General features: G+C 37.3%; 2 protein-coding genes across 2 annotated transcripts; one reads left to right on the top strand and one right to left on the bottom strand.

The window, feature by feature from the left end:
- Positions 1-153: 153 nt before the first annotated feature.
- On the bottom strand, positions 154-21,649 carry si:ch1073-416j23.1 (rac GTPase-activating protein 1). Its single transcript, XM_057336816.1, has 18 exons — positions 21,407-21,649; positions 20,788-20,930; positions 20,301-20,447; positions 19,544-19,746; positions 19,080-19,216; positions 18,908-18,980; positions 18,714-18,770; positions 12,788-12,886; positions 7,093-7,234; positions 6,876-7,021; positions 5,545-5,706; positions 5,370-5,465; positions 4,731-4,929; positions 3,499-3,604; positions 3,297-3,429; positions 3,088-3,214; positions 617-728; positions 154-526 (listed from the first exon to the last, which is right to left on the bottom strand). The coding sequence occupies exons 3-18, from the start codon at positions 20,386-20,388 to the stop codon at positions 472-474; spliced, it is 1,935 nt and encodes a 644-aa protein (XP_057192799.1). The 5' UTR covers positions 20,389-20,447; positions 20,788-20,930; positions 21,407-21,649; the 3' UTR covers positions 154-471.
- A 99-nt stretch (positions 21,650-21,748) lies between these two features.
- On the top strand, positions 21,749-23,057 carry LOC130555350 (uncharacterized). Its single transcript, XM_057335471.1, has 2 exons — positions 21,749-22,031; positions 22,129-23,057. The coding sequence occupies exons 1-2, from the start codon at positions 21,749-21,751 to the stop codon at positions 22,584-22,586; spliced, it is 741 nt and encodes a 246-aa protein (XP_057191454.1). The 3' UTR covers positions 22,587-23,057.
- Positions 23,058-23,329: the final 272 nt, after the last annotated feature.

Genomic DNA, 23,329 nt, shown 5'->3' on the forward strand with positions numbered 1-23,329 from the left:
AGTGCAAGATTATTCGTTTTTTCTTAATTTTAGAGATACACATCAACAATTCAATTATATCCTTGACATTTTCATTATTATAAAGATGCACTGAACAGATGCACAGATGAACCTGTGACAGGTTAAAATATAAACCATGTTTTCAGAGACGCATTTAAATCGTAAAACAAACTTTAGCGAAGTTGTGAGTTGGTTATTATGCAAAATTCATAGACAAAACATGAATTCATTGTTTATTGGTATATTAATGCATCATTCACCCGTGGACAATTTTGATACTTATAAATAGAAAACAAAACGTGTAGTCTCTTCATGATTCTCTCTGGACAGACTATTTACAGTATTTTTTTTTGTTATTTTATATATGTAGGATTTTTAAAGTGCTACAGTGCTTTATTACCAGTGGTAGAAAAGACTTTCAAGATACCAAAACAAAATGTCCCTGTGCAACGACCCTCCACGCACAATAAATCATTTGGGGGATGTGAAGAATTTCTTTTTTCCTGGTTCATTTCTTGGTTTGCTTCTGTAAAGGAAAGGGTGTTTATTCAAAACAGTTCTATAATATACTCGAGGTCGATAAAATGAAATATAACATAGAAATATAACAGCTTACGGGTTATTAAAAGCGGCACCAAAATGCTTGATTCGACCCTTGATTGAGCCATTAGATGTAGTTTTACTGTATTTACTCAACTCAGGAGAAGTCAGAGGTTTGAAGATCTTATCTGAGAGAGAGCAGAAAACAGTGAATAAATATTATATTATAATATTCATGAATTAGTAACACTTTACAATACTGTATTAATGCATTTACCAACACGAACAAGCAATGAGAAATATAACTTTTCAGCATTTATAAAAAAAATTAATTAGTTGATGTCAATACAATTATTCATGTTAGTTCATGGTGCATTAACTAATGTTAGCAGATTAAAAAATGTATTAGTAAATGCTGAAATTAACATGAACTAGGATTAATAAATGCTGTAGAAGTATTGTTCATTGTTAAATGTTAGCAAATGCATTAAACTAATTGTTAACAAATACAACTTTTTATTAAAGTGAATTAGTAAGCAGTATAAACGTATACAGATGTTTCTCCATCAACAACTAAGCAACAAGGTTGCTATACCCTATTCAGATGATTCCAGTTGTTTTTTCTAAAAAGGTTCTGAAAGATTTAAATAGTTGGTTAGGCTCTTTCATATGGAGCAAAAGGCGGCCAAGGATTAAGATGTCAATTTTACAGTTACCAGGATCAAAGGGGGGTTTGGACCTATACCTAATATTAGGATATACCATCTGTGTGCCCATCTGAGGTTTATTTCCGATTGGATAACTGAAGATGTTGCTTCTGTATGGTTAGAGATTGAAACAAGCTTGTCCAAATACCCACTACAAGATCTGCTGTTCTTTAGAAGTTTTGAAGTTATTAAAGAAAACTGTGTTAATCCTATTAACTCAACTCAACTTTATTTATATAGCACTTTTTTACAATTTTCATTGTTACAAAGCAGCTGTACATGAGACATACTGGCTATAAGCAAAACAATTAAAGTTGTACCTGTAAAAACAAGAAAAAGGTGAAAACACAGAAGACAGACATACCCACATACAAAACACTCTCCACACACACAATATGCACACGTACTAACACACAGACATAGACACACACACACGTACACAGACAAGTACGCACACACACAGACACGCACGCACAGTGAAAGCACACATTGAAGATAAAGGAGAGAGAAGCACAGGTCAAATATAACGGACTATAAATTCCTATATGCAATATTATAAGTAAAACCTTAAAATTCTAATTCTAAAGCAGCTCCCCGGCCAGGCAAATGGTGCAAAAAAACAGTATGCAAACGGTGGAAAGGAACCCAAAACTCTAATCGAGAAAAAAAAGTGTTTATTACTCTAAACACACTTAGGGCATGGTGTCTGGTGAGATGTTTGGAAGGTAGATCTAGGACCACCTCAGTATTCTCCCCAGTTTTAGGGGAGAGTTCAGTTTCACGTTTGATGGATGCAAATTTTAGGTCCTGGTTTAATAAAGGTGTGCTAAGGCTGAGAGACCCGTTTATGGATGGTAACAATGTCATTCCAACAAATTACGGATAAATATAAACTTCCAAAGTCCGATTTTTCTTAAAAATATGCAAATTAGGCACTATATTCAAAACAGTACAACATTAAAAGGCCATTTTGAAATATCCCAAGTTGAGAAATTACTTTTTCAAACATCAGTGAGAGCCTCAATTAGTCTTTTCTATCATTACTTATCCGATCAAACTGGCATAGACACACAGAGAATTCGAAAACTATGAGAGAAGGAGTTGTTAGTTCCAATCGATGAGGAGGTCTGGGACGAAGTATGGGAAAATGCTAAATCAATATCAATCCGTAATTGTATGAAAACAATACAGCTGAAAATACTATGATCACACATATCTCCCAATCGTAGGCATGCTTTCAATAAATCCCTATCCCCCTTTTGTCTGAAATGTAAGACTGAAATCGGTACTCTGACTCACTGTTTATGGTCATGCCGCCTGATACAGAATTATTGGAATATGTGAAATGCAAAAGATACTAATTATTAACCTGGAAATGGACCCCCTGACACTGTTACTAGGCATGTCTAGTGATAATGTATGCTCTGTGGTCAACAAAAGGCTGTTCAATATTATGACTTTCACAGCATGAAAGAATATTCTGTTGCAGTGGAACAGTGATAAACATCCCTCTGTCAAAGGATGGAAAAAAGTATTCCAGTTCCATGAACACGCTGGAATACCTTACATGTATAATTCACTCTAAGACGGACTTCTTTCATAAAGTATGGGAGCCATTTATAAATTACTTGGACATTATTTCACTGATAAGTATGTAGTATATTCATTGTCTGAGCTAAAATGCCAAAATGGAAGTCCGACTTTGAGATTTTTTTGGGGGTATAATTTATTTCCTTAACAAATGGTTGTTGTTTTTTAATTTTTTAAAATTTGTAATAGAGTTAATAAACACATTGTTGAAAAAACAACAACTAAGCAACATAACAACTGATACATATACCTTTGCTTGTGCTGGGACCAGCACTGCTGATATGCGAATCCACCACAGGAGGGATGACTGGATCTTTGTCCTCAGCTAGAACACCTTCCCAAAAATCTGAGGGGAAGGACAGCATCCGTGCCACTACCTATTTCAAGTCAGAGAACATTTTGTTAATATTCTCAAAATAAACACACATCATCACATCCCGATTTACTTTCTAAGCTTACTTTAGGTTGAGTGTTCGTGTCTCTCATAATGGTCATGGGAGAGGGTTCAAGCAGCCCGTGTCCGATGATGGTGGGCCCGAACACTCTAGCCAAATTATTCTGATCCATGTGACACAGCGGACTCAGCACAACTCTGAAACAAACCAACATTATTGAAACATATATTCAGAACTGCAGAAATCCACAAAAGCTTAAATTCTACCTTTGCAGATGCAGCACGAGGAAGGCCAGCGTGTCCTTGTTGGGCTGCGGCAGCTCTTTGATGGCCTGTAACAACATTTCTGTGCTTTTGTCTTCGTCTGCCATCTCTGTGAGAGAGAGAGAGAGAACTTGTGTGTCAGAGTCGGCAGTGATATTAGATTCAATTACGCTCTTTATTTAAGTGCAATATAACAGATATTATAAGTGAATTAAAGCACTTTATCAACCTTCCTCTAAGGATACACTACGTAGGGAACAAAGCAGGTGCGCAATCACCTGTAAAAGCAGGTGTGTTATAAAGAAGCTTCTCTAATTTGCATGCTGCAGCCATTCGTGGCCAAGAAAATGAGACAATATGCCTCTCCCTATGACATCCAAACCAATTTATAATTTAAAAGGGAGGTACTTTACCCCGGAGTCATGCGGAATCTATGAGGGATGGAAAACAACTTCAGGAATAATAGCAGGACCACCCTGACGGCTCCTAAATCTACCACTTACCCTTCATTCAGCGGCTGAAATTAAAATGCTGAACGAAACAACCGCTGGTTTGGGAGATAACGTTCGACATTGATTGTTTCCGAGTCATCAGGGACTTGTCAACTATATCACAAGTAATGGGAAATAACCATCCGCCCTAAATGAATGAGGCTATAGCATACGTCCCGATGCCCCTGGCAAGCATTATATGCTGGCTGTAGTACCCACCCTCTGCTAAATTGTGAGCATTTTGTATAATCTATCTTTATAAAAGACAAGCCCCCTTTGATATACTCCTCAAAGCATACAAAGTTTTGAAAGTCAAGCATGGACCATGAATGACATTGCTGATGATTTGTGTCTCCTGATGGTGGAAAGGGTTAGAGGGTAAACACTGGAATCTCAGTTCAGACAGTATACTGGAACAGACTGATTGACTTCATCTCATAAATGTCAGGGTTTTAACTGCAGTGAACATTTCTTTGCCGACCAATGAGGCCAGACGCCATTGGGTTGCCATATGCGGCTTTGTAATAGATAGTGCATCCGCTTGAAGATGTTTAGGCAAAATTGGATTGGAGAACTAGTGCGTCAGAAAAGATTTACACTGAACAATGACTTCAATTTCAGCTTGTACACAACCATTGTATTACATGACTTGGAATATAACGTGTTTTGCCGTAAAACTTTTGTTTTAGTTTGCATAAAATTACAGTTTCAAAACCATTTCCATACCATTTGACACTAACAAACCTGCAGCTTCCATAAATCTCCTGTGAAGCTTAAATGTTACGAGCGGCTCCTTTAGTTTCCTCAGGAAGTCTTTAAGGAGTCCGCAGACAGCATGAATCTCTTCTACCTTGTGGAGCATCAATGGACTTTTCCCACACATAAACTTCTCCCTCAGTTCCTTCACAATCCGTTCACTTCCTGGAACTCTGTAAATACCTTTCTATATACACACCAGTGAGCCATAACATAATATTAGTAAAATGCTTTTATAAATCAACTATATGCATTGAAAAGTTTGAATGTAGTAATGTGGAGAAAAAATGTTTCCTAAATTTTCTTGACATAATAAAGCCATTGACTGAAAATGACCCCCGAAATGTAGTCATGTGTATCCAGAACTTTGACTGTGGAAAAACAGGCCATGAACCGTCCGCTTAAACATGCATGTAGAATGTAGAAACTTTAGGTACAATATATTAAAATCAGCCAATAAGATGAGCGCTTATAGGTTTGAGAATTTCTTTGCTGTTTTGTGAGCATTATGCATCACACAGTTACTAAACAAATTATGGGCCTGTGCTTTCGGTTTGATCAGCGTATTCCTGTTTAGATATATATTGTGTGATTATTAAGATATTAGTTATTAAAAAACAAAGACACCTCTTCAAGTCCTCTTCTCTCAATTTCATGAACACACTGAACTATCAGAGAGGGAATCCGTGGACGTGTGGCGGGAGCGAAACTCTCTAACGTATCCTGAAAAAACCCAAAGAAAGGCATTTTAGTCACTTAAACTCTAGAGTACATGTGGACGCGCAGTATGAAAGGTGAATACCTCATTGGGCTGAGCTGAACCATGTGCTGTAGGGCAACACTTCTCAACAAACAGATGTTTACAATCAGGGTGGCTCACCACTCGACAGTCTCTGCATTTCACTGCAATCTTCCCAAAGCGAATCCTCTTTCCACACGGTGTGCATGTCTCAGGACGAATCACCTTGAAAACACAACATATTGATATTTCATGCAGGTTTCCTCTTAAGGCGTTCATTTTAATTTCCTCTATTATAAATGTTGTCACGGTATAAATGTTAAAACAATAGTGTAAAAATTTCACAAAGAATTGATTTATGCATGGCCATTTCCCACTCTCATTTTACATAATTTAGTGATTCATGATTTAGTAACGATCATGTTTTTTGCCCTTAAGGCAGTGTAAATGATTGTAAAAAGCATTTTGCATAGAAAAACTTTGCTGATCCAATAAAGATTCCACTCCCTCAAATTCTTTTATTTTCTCACAATCACCTGTATGAGTTTCTTTCTTCTACAGAATACAAAAGAACGTTGGAAACCAACAACACTGACCCCCATTGACTTCCAATGTATGGACAAAAACCAAAAAAAGACTTTTTTCTAGGAAAATACTTTTCTCAAAATATCTTCTTATATGTTCCACCGAAGAAAGAGTCATATACATGCTGTGAACAACATGAGGGTGAATAAATAATTTTCCATAATATATCCACTACAAGATCGATATATGTGAAAAAATTAAGAATCCTTGAATCACACCAGGCAGAAACACCAGTGAAATTTGTAATTGAATCATCCACATTTCACCTCCGATTCATATAATTGAATCATTCACATTTTTCTAGTAACAGATGAAGCCTTCCGTTTGAGAAACGGACAATATTTCAGCTAAGTGAATCGGAAGTCAAATATGGATGATTAAAATGTGAATAATGAATTGCTGATAATTCACATGTGTATGACTCAATTAAGTGAATCATTAGTTAAATGGGGATAATTTGGCTAAGTGAATTATTAGTAAAATGTGGATGATTTCATTAATTGATTCATCAGTGAATCATTAGTGAAATACGGATGATTCAATTAAGTGAATCTTCAGTCATACTTGTAAAATATGAATGATTCAATTAAGTGAACATTCGAAGAATGTGGATGGATTTAAACGGCCATCCACATTTCACTGATTCACTTTACTGAATCATCCATATTTGACTTCTGGTTCACTTAACCGAATAATCCACATTTCACAAATGATCATTAAGATTTCACTTCTGATTCACTTCATTGAACCATTTACATCTACAGCTTCATTCAAAACATATTGTGAAGCACCGTTGGATGATATCCTACTGTTTTTTGTTGGAACACATGCTGGAGAGTCTTATCCACAGTGGGTGTGAAGTCCTGAAGGAGTCCGGGCTCTGGGGTGGTCACCTCCATTTCAACAATCGTCTCAGTTTCTGTTGCTTCACTAGGTGCCCACACGGACGTTTGCTCTGAATGGAAGATTCTAGTTAGTTTGGGAAGGGAAGAAGTCATTAAAAAATGTGGCCTCTAAGGTTTTTACCAGCAACAGATGGAAAATGTGCATTTCTGAGAGCTCTGGATGGATATTCTGGAGTCTCCTGGGTTATGTCTATTACCATGTGAATCTGACCTCCGCTCTCTGGAGTGGTGACAGACGCCTTCACGATGGTCGTCTCGATTTCCTAACCGCATTCACAGAGACACACAGATAAACACACATAAAATCCATTTGAATCCAATCATCCTACAAGACCCACATGACGATCTAGCTTGTGTCCATGTTCCTAGCAATGAGGACAAATGGAGTTTTCTCAAAGTGCCAAATAGCTTAGTTTCTCTCTTAGAAAACAGAGCCAGCTGAGTGGGAGTGATTCAAGTCTTATGGATGGAGACAGTCAAGACATGGTCTACTGCGGTTCTCATCTAAGCAGCATGGTGGGCGGGCCAACACGATGGCAAGCAGCCGGCTGAGGGACTGATGAACAGACGAATTGATGAGAAATGACACCCTAACAGACAGAATATGATCCCCCAAACAACAGAAAGACAAAAATTGAAGGAGAAGTTTAACATTACACAGCACGTCCCTTAAATTTAGCTTACTGTTGACTATATTGCCATCAATAGTCTGTTCATATTCTGAGCAATTCTAAGATATAAACCAACCAGGAGATGTTTCATTCAGTGATAAATGACAAAAGCTGCTTTTTCCAAGAGTGCAGAAGATTTTAAACACCTAACAGACTGTGAAATGAACAACGACTCGAAAGGCTTGCTCAGACAGGCAGGAAAATAGAAAAATATTCCAATTCAAACCCGTTTATTTGTTTGTAGTCTGGACAGGAAAGAAAAAAAACACACTACATGAATCTACAATACCAATACAAACGACATCATTTGAAAAAAATTGTACCTTTACAACAACATTATGTGTATATGTATAATGGTGTGTGCGTGTATGTATACAGGTGCTGGTCATATAATTAGAACATCATCAAAAAGTTGATTTATTTCACTAATTCCATTCAAAAAGTGAAACTTGTATATTATATTCATTCATTACACACAGACTGATATATTTCAAATATTTATTTCTTTTAATTTGATGATTATAACTGACAACTAATGAAAATCCCAAATTCAGTATCTCAGAAAATTAGAATATTACTTAAGACCAATACAAAGAAAGGATTTTTAGAAATCTTGGCCAACTGAAAAGTATGAACATGAAAAGTATGAGCATGTACAGCACTCAATACTTAGTTGGGGCTCCTTTTGCCTGAATTACTGCAGCAATGCGGCGTGGCATGGAGTCGATCAGTCTGTGGCACTGCTCAGGTGTTATGAGAGCCCAGGTTGCTCTGATAGTGGCCTTCAGCTCTTCTGCATTGTTGGGTCTGGCATATCGCATCTTCCTCTTCAACCCATAGATTTCTATGGGGTTAAGGTCAGGCGAGTTTGCTGGCCAATTAAGAACAGGGATACCATGGTCCTTAAACCAGTACTGGTAGCTTTGGCACTGTGTGCAGGTGCCAAGTCCTGTTGGAAAATGAAATCTGCATCTCCATAAAGTTGGTCAAGCAGAGATACTGAATTTGGGATTTTCATTAGTTGTCAGTTATAATCATCAAATTAAAAGAAATAAACATTTGAAATATATCAGTCTGTGTGTAATGAATGAATATAATATACAAGTTTCACTTTTTGAATGGAATTAGTGAAATAAATCAACTTTTTGATGATATTCTAATTATATGACCAGCACCTGTATTTGTCAAATCCCATCAAAAGAAAATGTACAAAGTGATTTATTCCATAAAAGCACATTAAATGTAAGTAAAATGTCTACTTTATGGTTTCAACTAAGTTTTTGGAGAATAAAATGTCAAAATTTGGTTGAAATAATGTTACATTGTCATTCAGTGTAACACAATATTTATGTACAAATTCAAACAACATGCTTATTCTGACTTGTACATTAAAATATATAAAAGAATAAGGGAGCATATTACATTTTATGTGCTTTAAAGAGTAAAAAATTCTTATTGACAAATGGGCAAAACCTAGGATAGTTGCAAATTTAAAAAAATGTAAAATTACAACTAATTAGCATTTGGGGTGAAAGTAATTAGTCTTTTAATATGTCATAAATTGATTTTTGTTGTAAATATGCCTGACAAGATTGTTACACTGAATGACATTTTAGTGGGCATCTTCTGTAAATCAGGGAAAATGTATATATTTATTTTTTCTTCAGAAAAACAAAAATGCAATTAAATTAAACAGAAACCTTTTTCATTTTTTTGGAACAACAACCATTTAAAGCAGTATTACACTTATTGTTTTTATGCTCAACCCCTTTTTCGTCTTTGACCCATGGACGATATACACTCACCTAAAGGATTATTAGGAACACCTGTTCAATTTCTCATTAATGCAATTATCTAATCAACCAATCACATGGCAGTTGCTTCAATGCATTTAGGGGTGTGGTCCTGGTCAAGACAATCTCCTGAACTCCAAACTGAATGTCAGAATGGGAAAGAAAGGTGATTTAAGCAATTTTGAGCGTGGCATGGTTGTTGGTGCCAGACGGGCCGGTCTGAGTATTTCACAATCTGCTCAGTTACTGGGATTTTCACGCACAACCATTTCTAGGGTTTACAAAGAATGGTGTGAAAAGGGAAAAACATCCAGTATGCGGCAGTCCTGTGGGCGAAAATGCCTTGTTGATGCTAGAGGTCAGAGGAGAATGGGCCGACTGATTCAAGCTGATAGAAGAGCAACTTTGACTGAAATAACCACTCGTTACAACCGAGGTATGCAGCAAAGCATTTGTGAAGCCACAACACGCACAACCTTGAGGCAGATGGGCTACAACAGCAGAAGACCCCACCGGGTACCACTCATCTCCACTACAAATAGGAAAAAGAGGCTACAATTTGCACGAGCTCACCAAAATTGGACAGTTGAAGACTGGAAAAATGTTGCCTGGTCTGATGAGTCTCGATTTCTGTTGAGACATTCAAATGGTAGAGTCAGAATTTGGCGTAAACAGAATGAGAACATGGATCCATCATGCCTTGTTACCACTGTGCAGGCTGGTGGTGGTGGTGTAATGGTGTGGGGGATGTTTTCTTGGCACACTTTAGGCCCCTTAGTGCCAATTGGGCATCGTTTAAATGCCACGGCCTACCTGAGCATTGTTTCTGACCATGTCCATCCCTTTATGACCACCATGTACCCATCCTCTAATGGCTACTTCCAGCAGGATAATGCACCATGTCACAAAGCTCGAATCATTTCAAATTGGTTTCTTGAACATGACAATGAGTTCACTGTACTAGAATGGCCCCCACAGTCACCAGATCTCAACCCGATAGAACATCTTTGGGATGTGGTGGAACGGGAGCTTCGTGCCCTGGATGTGCATCCCACAAATCTCCATCAACTGCAAGATGCTATCCTATCAATATGGGCCAACATTTCTAAAGAATGCTTTCAGCACCTTGTTGAATCAATGCCACGTAGAATTAAGGCAGTTCTGAAGGCGAAAGGGGGTCAAACACCGTATTAGTATGGTGTTCCTAATAATCCTTTAGGTGAGTGTATACTGTATATATATAACCGCGAAAAAAATTAGGAGACCATTTCAAAATTATTTTTAGTTTTTCTGAATTTACTATTTATAGGTATGTGTTTAGGTATAATGATAATTTCTGTTTCATTCTGTGAACTACACACAATATATATCCCAAATTTAATAATCTAATAAAAATATTGTTTTATTTGCAGAAAATGAAAACTGGAGAAACAGGTCAAAATAACAGAAAATATGCTCTGTATTTTGTCAGACCTGACATACCAAGTTCATTTTTACTTTTAAGCAATACAACAGTAATATTTGTACATGTATTTATGGAAAAGTTCAAAAATTATTTTTATGTGTTAACCTCGATTTTTATCAGTTTTCACGTGTCTTGTCATGCTGTCAAGTCTTTCACATTGCTGTTTGATGACTTTGTCACTTCTGAGGTTTGATTTTGTTGAAATTCAACAGACATTGGACTGGAATGGCCACAATACATCTAGAAATGCTGATTAAATGAACATTTGGAATGGTAATTTTTTATTTACTTAAATTTTTAAATCTCACATATAAATTCTTAAGTTAGTCGATAGCAGGCCCGATTCCTGCCAGGTGCAGAAGGGTGGGCTAGCAAATATCCTGGGTGGGCATATACCCCAACCACACATATATAGCCGCAGAAAAATTAAGAGACCATTTCAAAAGTATTTTTTATTTTTTTCTGATAAGAATGTGTTTTAGTAAAATTATCGCTTTTGTTTATTTCTGTGAACTTCTGACAACATTTGGAGAAATCAGGTTAAAACAATAGAAAAGATGATCTGCGTTTCTTATGCTGAAACATCGCAAAAAAAACCAAGTTAATATTTAGTTTTAAACAACACAAAACTAATGCTTGTACATGTATTAGAAAAAGTAAAAAATAAGGTTTCATGAAATATAACCCTGATTTTTAAAATGAGCTTATTATCATGCTCTCAGTCTTTCATATTGCTGTTGTCACTCTTGAGGTTTTATTTTGTTGGAATTCAACAAACACTGCAATACATGCAGGATTTAAATGGTTTATGATGTTATAAATATAAAAACAGGCATTCATTACAGAATTAAAATAATTGTTGTTGATTATTGCCCTTTATATAGTAATTGTGTGCGTTTCATTTTATTTATGTTTTACGCATTAATAAAGCGGTTATGTAAACTGGACATAAAGCCTATAAAGAAAGCGGGCTAAGAACATTCCCCATCACTGAACGATCACTGACTTCTGTGTAATTTTGCAATAAACTCCCGTTTTAAATAATGAATGAATCTGATTACACTGCAGATTGAACTTTGAATCTGCTGTTGTTTATGAGGTCCGTGAGCGTGCAGTGCGCCTAAACTAAACTCTTTTGCTCAGTGTTTCGCTACCACCTGCAGCATTATTTGGGGTGTTTGAGATGGAGAGACAGATTTCTGAAGCGGGAGCTTCGGAAGATGGAGCTTTCAGTCATTCCTGACGGTCGACAGGTTAAAATCTAGCCTAAATATTGCAAGCAAATAATAGCGGTTTGTTAATGTTACCACTTGCGTGACGCATCGTGTGGAATCTGCTTCTCCTTCACAAAATAAGACCGCAAAAACTCCCATTATAGTAAATTAATCTGATATTACTGCACAGTTAATTTTACAGTACATGCTGTTTATAATAAACTCAAAGCAAGCGTGCAGTGTGCCTAAAATAGTGTGCCAGTATTTTGCTTCCATCTGTAGCATGCTTCTCTGTTACAAACTAAAACCGCACTGTGAGTGAAGAGTGACGTTGCGTTCAGCCAATAGAAAATACTGCAATTATTGGTGTAATTTTTTTATTCTCATTGGGTAGGCAAGACAGGCGTTTAGGTGGGCTCAGCCCACCCCTGCCCAGAGCCGGCCCTGGTCGATAGTAACATTTTGATTCGGTTATAAATGATCTGTTGGTTGTATTCTGTTCAAACGTTTGTGTAATGTTAAAAACTTAAACAGGAAGTTCTTAGCGTTGGATCAGCATTGCTTACATTTTTCGAAGTGGTCTATATACGATTCTTTGGTTTTGACAACAAAATGTCCTTTAAATCACACTGCTACAACAAATAAAAAGCAGCAATAATACATTTCTGCCTACCTTCTCCAACGGTCTTGATCCCAAAAGATCTCCTGAACGGCTGCTGACTCTTCCCCGTTTCTGCATCGGAGGACCAACACATGGGCCCATTGATGAACGCTAAACAGAGATAAAGTGAGGCTAATGGTAAATAGACAAAACATAACACTTAATAGAGATAGAGATGTTTCAGAATAAATCTATAAGAGAAATGGTCATAAAACGCTTTTAACGTCAGGGCTCTAGACTAACTTTTTGCACTGGTGCGCCTAACTTTTTTTCTTAGGTGCACCAGCACAAAAGTTAGGTGCACCCAAATTTTCGACCGCATCGCATTTAACACCACAGTTTTACAAGTTCACTTTTTTTAAAATTGCTGTCCATATAGGCAATATTGACTTGTAAATGATTAACTAACAATCTGGTCAACAAAGTTCTTTTAAGAGTCATGGGGTGAGGTAAGAAAAAAGACTTCATTAAAATGTGTTTAATACATTAATAAATCATTGTTTATGATTGAATTATTTTTATTGTATATGTAAACTCTCTTTCAACACTTTACCATATTTAAAGCACATCTTTCTTAAAGCTACTTTCTTCCTTTATTTGTTGTGAACGACTCCTATGAGAGAACACAATTCCGTTAATATCAGTGAGTGTTTTTGGGACCGTCCGTTGTTGTTTGATGAACATTATAAACACAGATCTTTATTATGCTGCTGCCCCTTTAAGAGCTCGCGCAATATACTGGAACACGTGTTTTGTTTCCCAACTGTTTGGTTGGGAAAACAAACAGTTGAATACAAACTGAATACCTTTACAAGGTTTCTTGTTAATATATTCATTTTTCATAGAAATTTCGACTTAGTAACTCATAATAATGAGAAACTAAGTCGAAATTTCGACTTAGTTTCTCATTATTATGAGTTACTAAGTCGAAATTTCGACTTAGTTTCTCATTATTATGAGTTACTATCTCATAAAAATGAGATATTGAGTCTAAATTTTGACTTACTAAATCATTATTTTGAGAAACTTTCTCATACTGACTTTCTCGTAATATTGGCTTAATCTGCACATGTCTGCTATGCTGCTATGTGCTTTTGATCGTATGTCCTTGTTTTATGTGCAGTCTGCTTGATCAGAATTGTGGTGATTCACAGATTTTAGACACAGAGCAATATTTCAGACATGGCCTTGCAAATCGTGAAATTCTTACTCTACTGGAGAATGTTCATGGTGCTAAAATTAGCCATGGAACTCTTGAGCGACTTTTGAGCAATTCTCACTAACTATTAACTACAACTTTTGTAACAGGTTACACTTTATATTAAGGTACACAAATTCATAATTAACTACTTGCTTATTAACATGCATATTGGTTGTATATTAGTAGCGTATGTGTATAGCACATATTAATGCTTTATTCTGCATTGCCTTACTCTACATCACTTAATCCTACCCAATACCTAAACATACCTAAACTACCTCATAAACAGTAATTAGGAGTTTATTGAGGCAAAAGTTGTAGTTAATAGTAATACAATAAAAATGTTTGATGTTTACCTTATAGCCTAATAAATAGGGTCATCCCTCCCTACCCCTTTGCTGCACCGTGATCAGATCTGAACGTTTCGTTCATTTTCACATTTCATTCTAATCGTGACAGATGTAATACATTTAGTTTAGTTGGTAGAGGAAAGGAGGTGGTGTGTTTGAGGACAAATTACGCTATTCACACGTGCTTAGGCTTGAATAACGCTGTGTAGCCAAACGCGCAGATCTACACTTTTAACATTTTTAATGATGTAGCCCGGTTATAAAATGATCTTTATCTTTAAGTGAATAGTTCATCTGTTTAGTATATTTACCTCCGATTACCCAAAGTGCGCCGATGATTACGTGAAGAAACCACTGTAACATTCTTGGCTTCTGTATGTTGTGTGACCTCCTGCGGCGCCGTGCAGACCAATCGGCGCGTGACATCATAGTACCGCGAGAGTGATACGACAGTAGACGTCTCTGTATGCTTTCAAATAGCTCTCGCAGTGCTGTGATGTTATACTCTGCCGCATGTAGTACAAAAAGCCTACCTTCGAGCAGACAGTGTTAATGGATTGAACAAAACAGCGACCATAGATGTAAAGAAACAAAGTTGCTTGTCAGGTTCAGAACAAGCAACCATATTTTTTAAAATAAGCCCCAAAACCCACAACAAGTGATTTTTTAACGCGACTTGACAGAAAAAGAAGCCCAAGGTCGCGTATTATAAGCGGACTTGGCAACTATGGACTGAATGCGCAGCTTGCGCAATATAACATTTCTGCGCATTAAACTTATAATACGCAAAAATTATATATTGATCAGTTTGACAGTCGCACCGGTTCGACCATTAAGAAAAACTTGTCGCACTGGAAGGAAAAATTGTCGCAAAATGAGACCATTTAGTCGCAGTCTAGCGTGTCAGAGCATTGGTTATGATTTTCGGACGGATCAGGCCGATCAGGCTTAACATTCTTAACGAAAAAGTTGTCAATCGTTCTTTTCATCTTCTCTCATCATCCGCGGCTACATCCACTCGGTTTATCTGACGTGCCTAGGCTACTCACCTCTCTATGGAAGCCCGTTTCCACCAGGGTTGGGAATTTTTTTTAGATTTTATAAGTCATTATTATGACTTATTATCTCAAAATAATGAGAAACTAAGTCGAAATTTCGACTCAGTAACTCATAATAATGACTTAGTATCTCATAATAATGACTTAGTATCTCATAATAATGACTTAGTATCATAATAATGAGAAACTAAGTCGAAATTTCGACTTAGTAACTCATAATAATGACTTCGTAACTCATAATAATGACTTCGTAACTCATAATAATGACTTAGTAACTCATAATAATGAGAAACTAAAGCCCTATTCGCACGGGATTAGTATTATCTGGGGACCTCTGGTCATTTGTAATAATTGCAGAGATTGTCTGTGATCATGTTGCGCATTCGCACTGGATAAGTGAACTCTGTGATTTTACTCGAATTTACTGACTTATCTCCCGGAAATGACGTGAAGGCGCTTCCCTCTTTCTAAACATGGTACGAAAGAGAGCTCAACACGGATGCGCTGTCTGACAGAGATTCACCGACGCAGCCTTTAGCCCGTTACTGTACAACGGGCTAAACCGAGAGCAAAGACGCACTACCTGTCACATAAATGCTAAATTTACAATACTTGGTATTTAATGCTAAACTTACATCACACGACAGCAGTTTGAAGTTATGGCTGCACTCAGTGACTTTGATTGGAGGTAGCTGGGTGGGTGTTGTAGGGAGTGGGGGGGGCTTGTTGGTTGTAGTTCGGGGCGTTTCATTTGTTGGGACTGTGTGGGTCTGGTCTGGTTGGTCTTGTTTTGTGGTCGATGTCGGACAACAGAGGAATAAAGTTAATTATGCCATTACTACTTTTCCCTGGTTGTCCCTCTGTTGTCTGTTGTTGACCACGGAATGGGACCGGGTTGGACCTGCACGGTTTCGGCGGGTGGGGCTTCCTGGGTCGCGGCTCGTGGGCTCTCCCTGTTCTTCGTGGACGTTGCTCGGTGGCTTTGGTCGGGGTCACTGAGTGCAGCTATGACACGTCAGAGGAGATCTGGCCCTCCCGGCTGAGCCTGGTTTCTCCCGAGGTTTTTTTTCCTCCATTATTCAGCATTGGAGTTTGGGTTCCTCGCCACAGCAGAGCAGTGCAGTGTTGGCTTGCTCACCGGGAGACTGCATTTATTTATTTATTCGATATTATTTATTATAATGATCTTGCTTGGTCTATAAACACCATGCACTGTGCTGTGTTTTACCTTTCTGTGTTTTCTTATTTGCTCCTGTAAAGCTGCTTTGGAACAATGCACATTGTGAAAAGCGCTATATAAATAAAATTGAATTGAATTAATTGTGTACACACCAGCTGGACCTCGCGTTGCGTTTTGCCGCGTCCCACAGTTTAGAAGCTGTCTATCTTCATTGAACATGTCAAAGCAACTGTTTCAAATCGCGCGAATAAGAGCGTGATTACATAATTAACGCTAGACAAAGGATGTCAAAACAAACGGATGCTGCGTTAATTGCGTTAAATATTTTTCACGCGTTAATTTGAAATAATTAATCGCATGCGTTAACGCGTTACCGTTGACACCCTACTTGAAAGTCTTGTCGTTGTAGGTGTTGTATGTAAACAGAAGAATGTTCCTTACCGCATGCTGCCATGCATGTCATCCATTTCCATATATTCCTTCTTTTTTGTTTCGCTCTTCTGATCCTGTCATGTTTTTTTACAGTGAATATTTTCTCTCTGCCATATTATTGTTGTCTGGTATGTAGCGACATAACCCAGCACCCAAAATACTGTGAAAACACTCCAACGCAGCTTCCATTCTTTGCGAAAGATGACTGAAAAGGCGCACAGAAACCTTGAAAAAATGAGATACGATCCCGCCAAATCTTGTTCAAAATTTCAAATCGCATATGCCGATTCGCACTGGACTAATATTATCACAGGACCTCGGTGTTCGTCAAAATATGGTAGGTAATTTGTGGGGGTTTACTTGACAAATTACAGACATGGCCTTTCGCACGGGATTAAGATCACAGACAATCTCTGCGATTATTACAAATGACCAGAGGTCCCCAGATAATACTAATCCTGTGCGAATAGGATTTAAGTCAGATATTTCGACTTAGTAACTCCTAAGTCAATTTGACTTAGTTTCTCATTATTATGAGTTACTAAGTCGAAATTTCGACTTAGTTTCTCATTATTATGAGATACTAGCATTGAGTTCATTATTATGAGTTACTAAGTCATTATTATGAAGTTACTAAGTCATTATTATGAGACTACTAAGTCATTATTATGAGTTACTAAGTCATTATTATGAGATACTAAGTCATTATTATGAGATACTAAGTCATTATAAGTTACTCATTATTATGAGTTATTAATTCGAAAATTATGAGATACTAAGTCATTATTATGAGATACTAAGTCATTATTATGAGTTACTAAGTCATTATTATGAGTTACTAAGTCGAAATTTCGACTTAGTTTCTCATTATTATGAGATACTAAGTCATTATTATGAGATACTAAGTCATTATTATGAGTTACTAAGTCATTATTATGAGTTACTAAGTCGAAATTTCGACTTAGTTTCTCATTATAATGAGATACTAAGTCATTATTATGAGATACTAAGTCATTATTATGAGTTAGTAAGTCATTATTATGAGTTACTAAGTTGAAATTTCGACTTAGTTTCTCATTATTATGAGATACTAAGTCATTATTATGAGATACTAAGTCATTATTATGAGTTACTAAGTCATTATTATGAGTTACTAAGTCATTATTATGAGTTACTAAGTCGAAATTTCGACTTAGTTTCTCATTATTATGAGATACGAAGTCATAATAATGACTTATAAAATCTAAAAAAATTCCCAACCCTGGCGGAAACGGGCTTCCATACCTCTCTCTGTCTGAATGCAGCACAGCATTTTCAAACGTACACACACTACAGGTCTGGACCACGGCCAATCAGAGGGGGGTCCGCCCTTCACTATCTCTGATTGGTTTAGACCACGATATGGGCCTAATGTGTCTGTTGTTGAACCACAGGGAGACTTTCGCAGAGACTTTTTTTCCCTCGAACGGCTGGTCACACCAGTGCGACCTCAGATTTTTTTTAGTCGCACCATTGAGAAATTAGGTCGCACTCTAGAGCCCTGAACGTACAAAAAAATATTTTAAAGAAAAGCTGCTCGACCATCAAATAGAGGAGGTGCAACCACAAAGCAAAAACACATACTAAATAAGTGTTGCACCATATTTTAACATAAAACGCTTTTAGAAAGACACACAAACCAGAAAGTATGCGAAAAAATAGTACAAGTACTACCTACTCTTCTCTCACGAGCCCTTGACTTGAGAGGCTTAACAAATGCAGTGCTGTCCAAATCCTTGAAATCACAGTAAAAAGATGATTTTTAGAATAAATTGTTCTGAACGTACTTCAATGACTTTTCATGCATGTGCACTTTAAAATCCAACAGTAATCATATTTCATGAATAAAAATTAACGAAAGTGATACTTCACCAAATCATCATCGGTTCTGTCATAACTGATGTCAGAATGAGACAGGAAGGAGGATTCATCAATCACAGATAACCTGATAAAAACATTATTGGAAATAGCATTGCATCATGGGAAAAAAGACACAAATCAGTGGTTGTGTGGTACAGAAAGAGGATGTAGCACGTCCGGTTACCGTTTTCCTCTGGGCTGTGGGACGCTGGTTCCTTTGTGACTGAAGCTGGTCAGCATTGACCTCTGTTCATCATTGAGACAGGCACTTGATTTGCTGTCATGCACAAGCACGTCACATATCAACTGCATCTGCCGCTCCTGTCACATAAATTAATGAGAGAAAAGACATGCTAAGTGCCCTCATTAACACAGCTGTCACTTGGATGGTCAATAAACCACAGAGCAATTCTGTTTTATGAACACCATGTGAACGACCGAACGCATATACGTGAAATACAGTGGCCCTGTCCACACTGGAAACCTTAACTCTTGGCTTGAAGTTCTCCTTCAAGTCCGCACTTAGGAAGTCTCAACTTTAGAAGGCACATCCAAGTGATTGACATCTTAACATGTCCGCGTAGTCAAAGTTTGCTGGACTGCTGTTTGCTAATAAAAGTTAGCGTAAAAACAGGGTAATTTACTGACCAGGCACTGGTAGTCCGCTTCTGCTTTGTACCGTTTCTTGATCTCCACGTCCAGCTGGTTTCGAGCGTGTTTGAGTTTGACCTCCAGAGCGGATCGAGCCACATCTGACTTCACCAGGAGCTCTTTGTGTTTCTTCAGTTCCAGCTCTGCATGCAGCCATTTTTTCCGGACAGCCTCAAAGTTCTTCACCACTTCAATGAACTCTTGTAGATTTAAATAAGGCAGCATGTCAAAGCCTTTATAGAATGACTTCATACAGAGCCATGAAATGCAGATCAAAATAAAGAGCATCAAAAGGCAAATGCTGCTTATTCGGTAGTTTTTAATAATTCTGGAATTATTATTCACATTTTAGAACAAAGCTGTTAAAAGGCCTAAAGATAAAAAGTGGATCAATATGGTAGCCTTGTACAAACGCTTTACCAAATGAGAATACTGTGTTTATTACCCGACACTAAAATATTTGATTTAAGTTTTTAGGGTGAACTATTCAAAACCCACTTATTTGAAACTTAAACATTAATTTTAAGCACTTTTAGTGAGGTAATTTCTGAAGGTTACTTGGGATAGTAAATTTGAGCATTTGTAAACATCTGCAGCTTTTAAGGCTTGTTGTGAACTAGTGATATATTTAGATTAACCACAGATTGTTAAAGAAGCAGACAGAATGTGTTGGACAGGTAGCCTATGTTCAAGTGCACACTGCTGCTTTTATCATTTAAACGACAACACGTACATAAAAGTAATATAATCTTACCGAGTTCACAGCTTGTAGCTTCTTCTATGGCAAGCCTTTGCAAACACAGGCTGAAGACTTCTCTGACAAACTGATCCCCCATGATCATGCCAGCTGACAATCCCGCATCAAACCGCTTTTAATGCGTCACGGGTTACACGGATGTAACTGCACACATTAAATGTCTGCTTGTGTATGTACAGTTATAAAAACTGAGACGCGTTCAAAGCTGTTACGCCTTTACAAAAATAGCCGATTTGGAAACTGGCAAGTATAAATCATGTAAAGCCTGCAACTTCTAGTCAAAGGAAGTACAATACTCACGAAACTAGTTTATGAATAATCTTGTGAAATATCGGAGTATTTACCACTGGTGATACACGAGGCCAGGTTCGCGTTACAGTAATAAACTACAGGTGTGTTCAACTTTATGCGACGCTGCGCAGGACAATCGGAACATGACATCAAGTACCGCGAGAGCGATTAGGAATAATAAAGGCAATTTTACCTCGCGGTGCTTTGATGTCATGCGCCGATAAATCTGCGCAGCTTCGGTGGACGAAATCGAACACTTTACGTTGTGTTTATCGCACACTGACAGCTCAAATCATCAGCCCTTCACCGACTCATTCATCTTTGGAGACAGCAACTCTAAAAATAGAAAAACATAACGTTATATCAACTCAAGGCCTTGGTTTCGTGTGTCATCTGAGCAAAGGTACGATTTTATTAAACTGAGGGACCGTAACGTTACGGTATGATAGCCTGTATCTAACATTTTTAAAAACGATTTTAACAGCATTTAAATGTATTTTTTACTTTATTAAATATCAGGGCGGGGTTATTTAAGTTTCAATGTGTATTTACCACTAACTTTTGTGGCGTTGCTAGGCCATTTTTAGGTGGGCTTTAGCCACCCTAAAGTGCTAGCTCAGCTCCCCTAACAATTGTGAGTAATTATGTAATTTGTACAGGAATTCGAGATCACTTTATAAACCTCTTTAAAACTCTTATTATGAAAACGGCGGCAGGCTGCGTTCACAGCAGCGGCACAGAGTTGGGATAAAGGTGTGTGCATTAATATGACATCTGCATCTTTGCCATTCTTTGTTATAAATGCAGCTTACATAATATGATGCGGGAGCCTTTCCCATCCACTGTAAAACGTTTTGTCTGCGTTCACCCCTCGTCACACTGTTAACTAAGTTAGTTGTTTACCTCCAGCAAAACGAAAGCACTTCACACCAACGGTGGCATACTTTAGAAAACGATCACGATTAAATGTCATTCGTGAATGAAGTGCTGTTCTATTTGTCTGCACCAAGTTATAGAGAGCTAACGGTAGTTTTGAGAACTGGGATAAAGTTGGTTTGACGTTGGACGTTCGATATTCGTGAATGTAGGGACCGTCTCTAAAGTTACATACACATATCAGTCCAGATCTTTTTATTGAATTGATCCCAGAAAACATGTTTGCTGGCTGCTATCTGCTACAGTTGTATTCAGACATCAAGAGCGCCTTAGTGATAGCTGAAACTGGCAGCAGAAATAATGTACACAAACAATACGACAATATTACATTCGCTAAGTGGACTGTGATTACCGGCACAAAATACTCTTCAGCTATAATACCTTTAACAAACCCATCGACCTTTATCTGGCATTCAAGCTCAAAGATTGCCGTTTATATACTGGAAAACACTGGCACGGCAGTTTATGGAGGACCAGCTATACCTATAAATGATCAACCAGGTAATTTTTGTTTGTTAAATTCAAATGCAGACTTAAATTGATAAATTGTCAAGCACATCATTGTGATGGTTAATTTTTTATTTATTCATGCATTCAGGTGAGTTTGGCTGTGTGGTGATTCCTGGACAGATTGAAGTCGGAAATGATCGTCTTAGTTGGGCTGAGGCCCTGGCCCCCTGCACGAGTCTTCAAAAACAACTTGCCTGTCTTACAAGTGAAGACATTCAGATGAATTTGGCCAATACGGTTAACACAACAGAGGATGAGGAGGCTTGGATTGGACTACGTCCTAGTTTTATGACTACAGACTGGTACTGGCAAAGGCAAACACCATCAACAACATCATTACCATCACCATCATCAGATTTCTTTCATTGGGCTGATGGGCAGCCACTGGACAGTTTTATGGGCCTTTGTGCTTCATTGTCATTGGTTCGTGAAGATGAATTCAAATGGAAAAGTGCAAAATGCTGTGAGAAAAAGCGTCCTGTCTGCTACAAATCCCCAATATACCTTAATCCTTTATATCCGGTTGATCCAGTAAACATTCCTTAGGTTCCCATGTATGTTAAAAGTACCACAAATATATCCTGGTGTAATGTTGTTTTAGCTAGTAAAAAACATGGTAGTCTATGATGGGAGATACTAAAAAAGGAACGTAGTCCATTTTTAATCTTGTAAAATTATCATCATAGTGTTTATGGAGGAAGTACATTTGTAATCCATGTTCATAGGTTCCAGGTAGCTTTACATAGCGTTTGAATTAGCATCAAAAAATATAAATAATGGGTCTTATTAGCGTGAAATGAAAAATCTCAATAATCTTTTGATTGAATATGAAATATGTGTTTATAATCAAGGATGTTTGGTGATTTAGTACCTAGGTTTAAACATAAGTTTTCTATTGGTGAACATGGTTGACTGTCATCAGTTCTTAAGAGTTTTTTTCCTTACTGGGAACTTTAATCAAGGTATGATTCTGTAAAGTTGCTTTAAACAATACATATGGTGAAAAGTGCTATGCAAATAAAAATTATGTAATCCTATCATGTTTTGTTGCCTCACAGTTTCCATTAGTTCCAAACATTTAAACAAATAATAATGTTAATATTATATTTTTATATTATTAATATTTATTTACATTTCCGCATTTGTTTAATAATCATCTTTCTGATTTGGATAATATAAATAGCTATATGTCAGTTAGCCTGTTTGGTGGTGCTGTGTAAATATGAATGAATCCTTCACGGATGTACGGATGTAACCTATGTTCCCTTCAGTGTTGCCAACTTTTGCAA

The sequence above is a fragment of the Triplophysa rosa genome, linkage group LG6 (assembly GCF_024868665.1).
Source record: "Triplophysa rosa linkage group LG6, Trosa_1v2, whole genome shotgun sequence".
NCBI lineage: Eukaryota > Metazoa > Chordata > Actinopteri > Cypriniformes > Nemacheilidae > Triplophysa > Triplophysa rosa.

Coding starts and splice junctions, on each gene's coding strand:
- si:ch1073-416j23.1 (XM_057336816.1), bottom strand. CDS start 20,388: ATGATCATGGGGGATCAGTTTGTCAGAGAAGTCTTCAGCCTGTGTTTG. Junction 7,235..12,787: donor GATCAAGACCGTTGGAGAAG/GTAGGCAGAAAT, acceptor GAATGCGGTTAG/GAAATCGAGACGACCATCGT. Junction 7,022..7,092: donor ACATTTTCCATCTGTTGCTG/GTAAAAACCTTA, acceptor TCTTCCATTCAG/AGCAAACGTCCGTGTGGGCA.
- LOC130555350 (XM_057335471.1), top strand. CDS start 21,749: ATGTTTGCTGGCTGCTATCTGCTACAGTTGTATTCAGACATCAAGAGC. Junction 22,032..22,128: donor ACCTATAAATGATCAACCAG/GTAATTTTTGTT, acceptor TCATGCATTCAG/GTGAGTTTGGCTGTGTGGTG.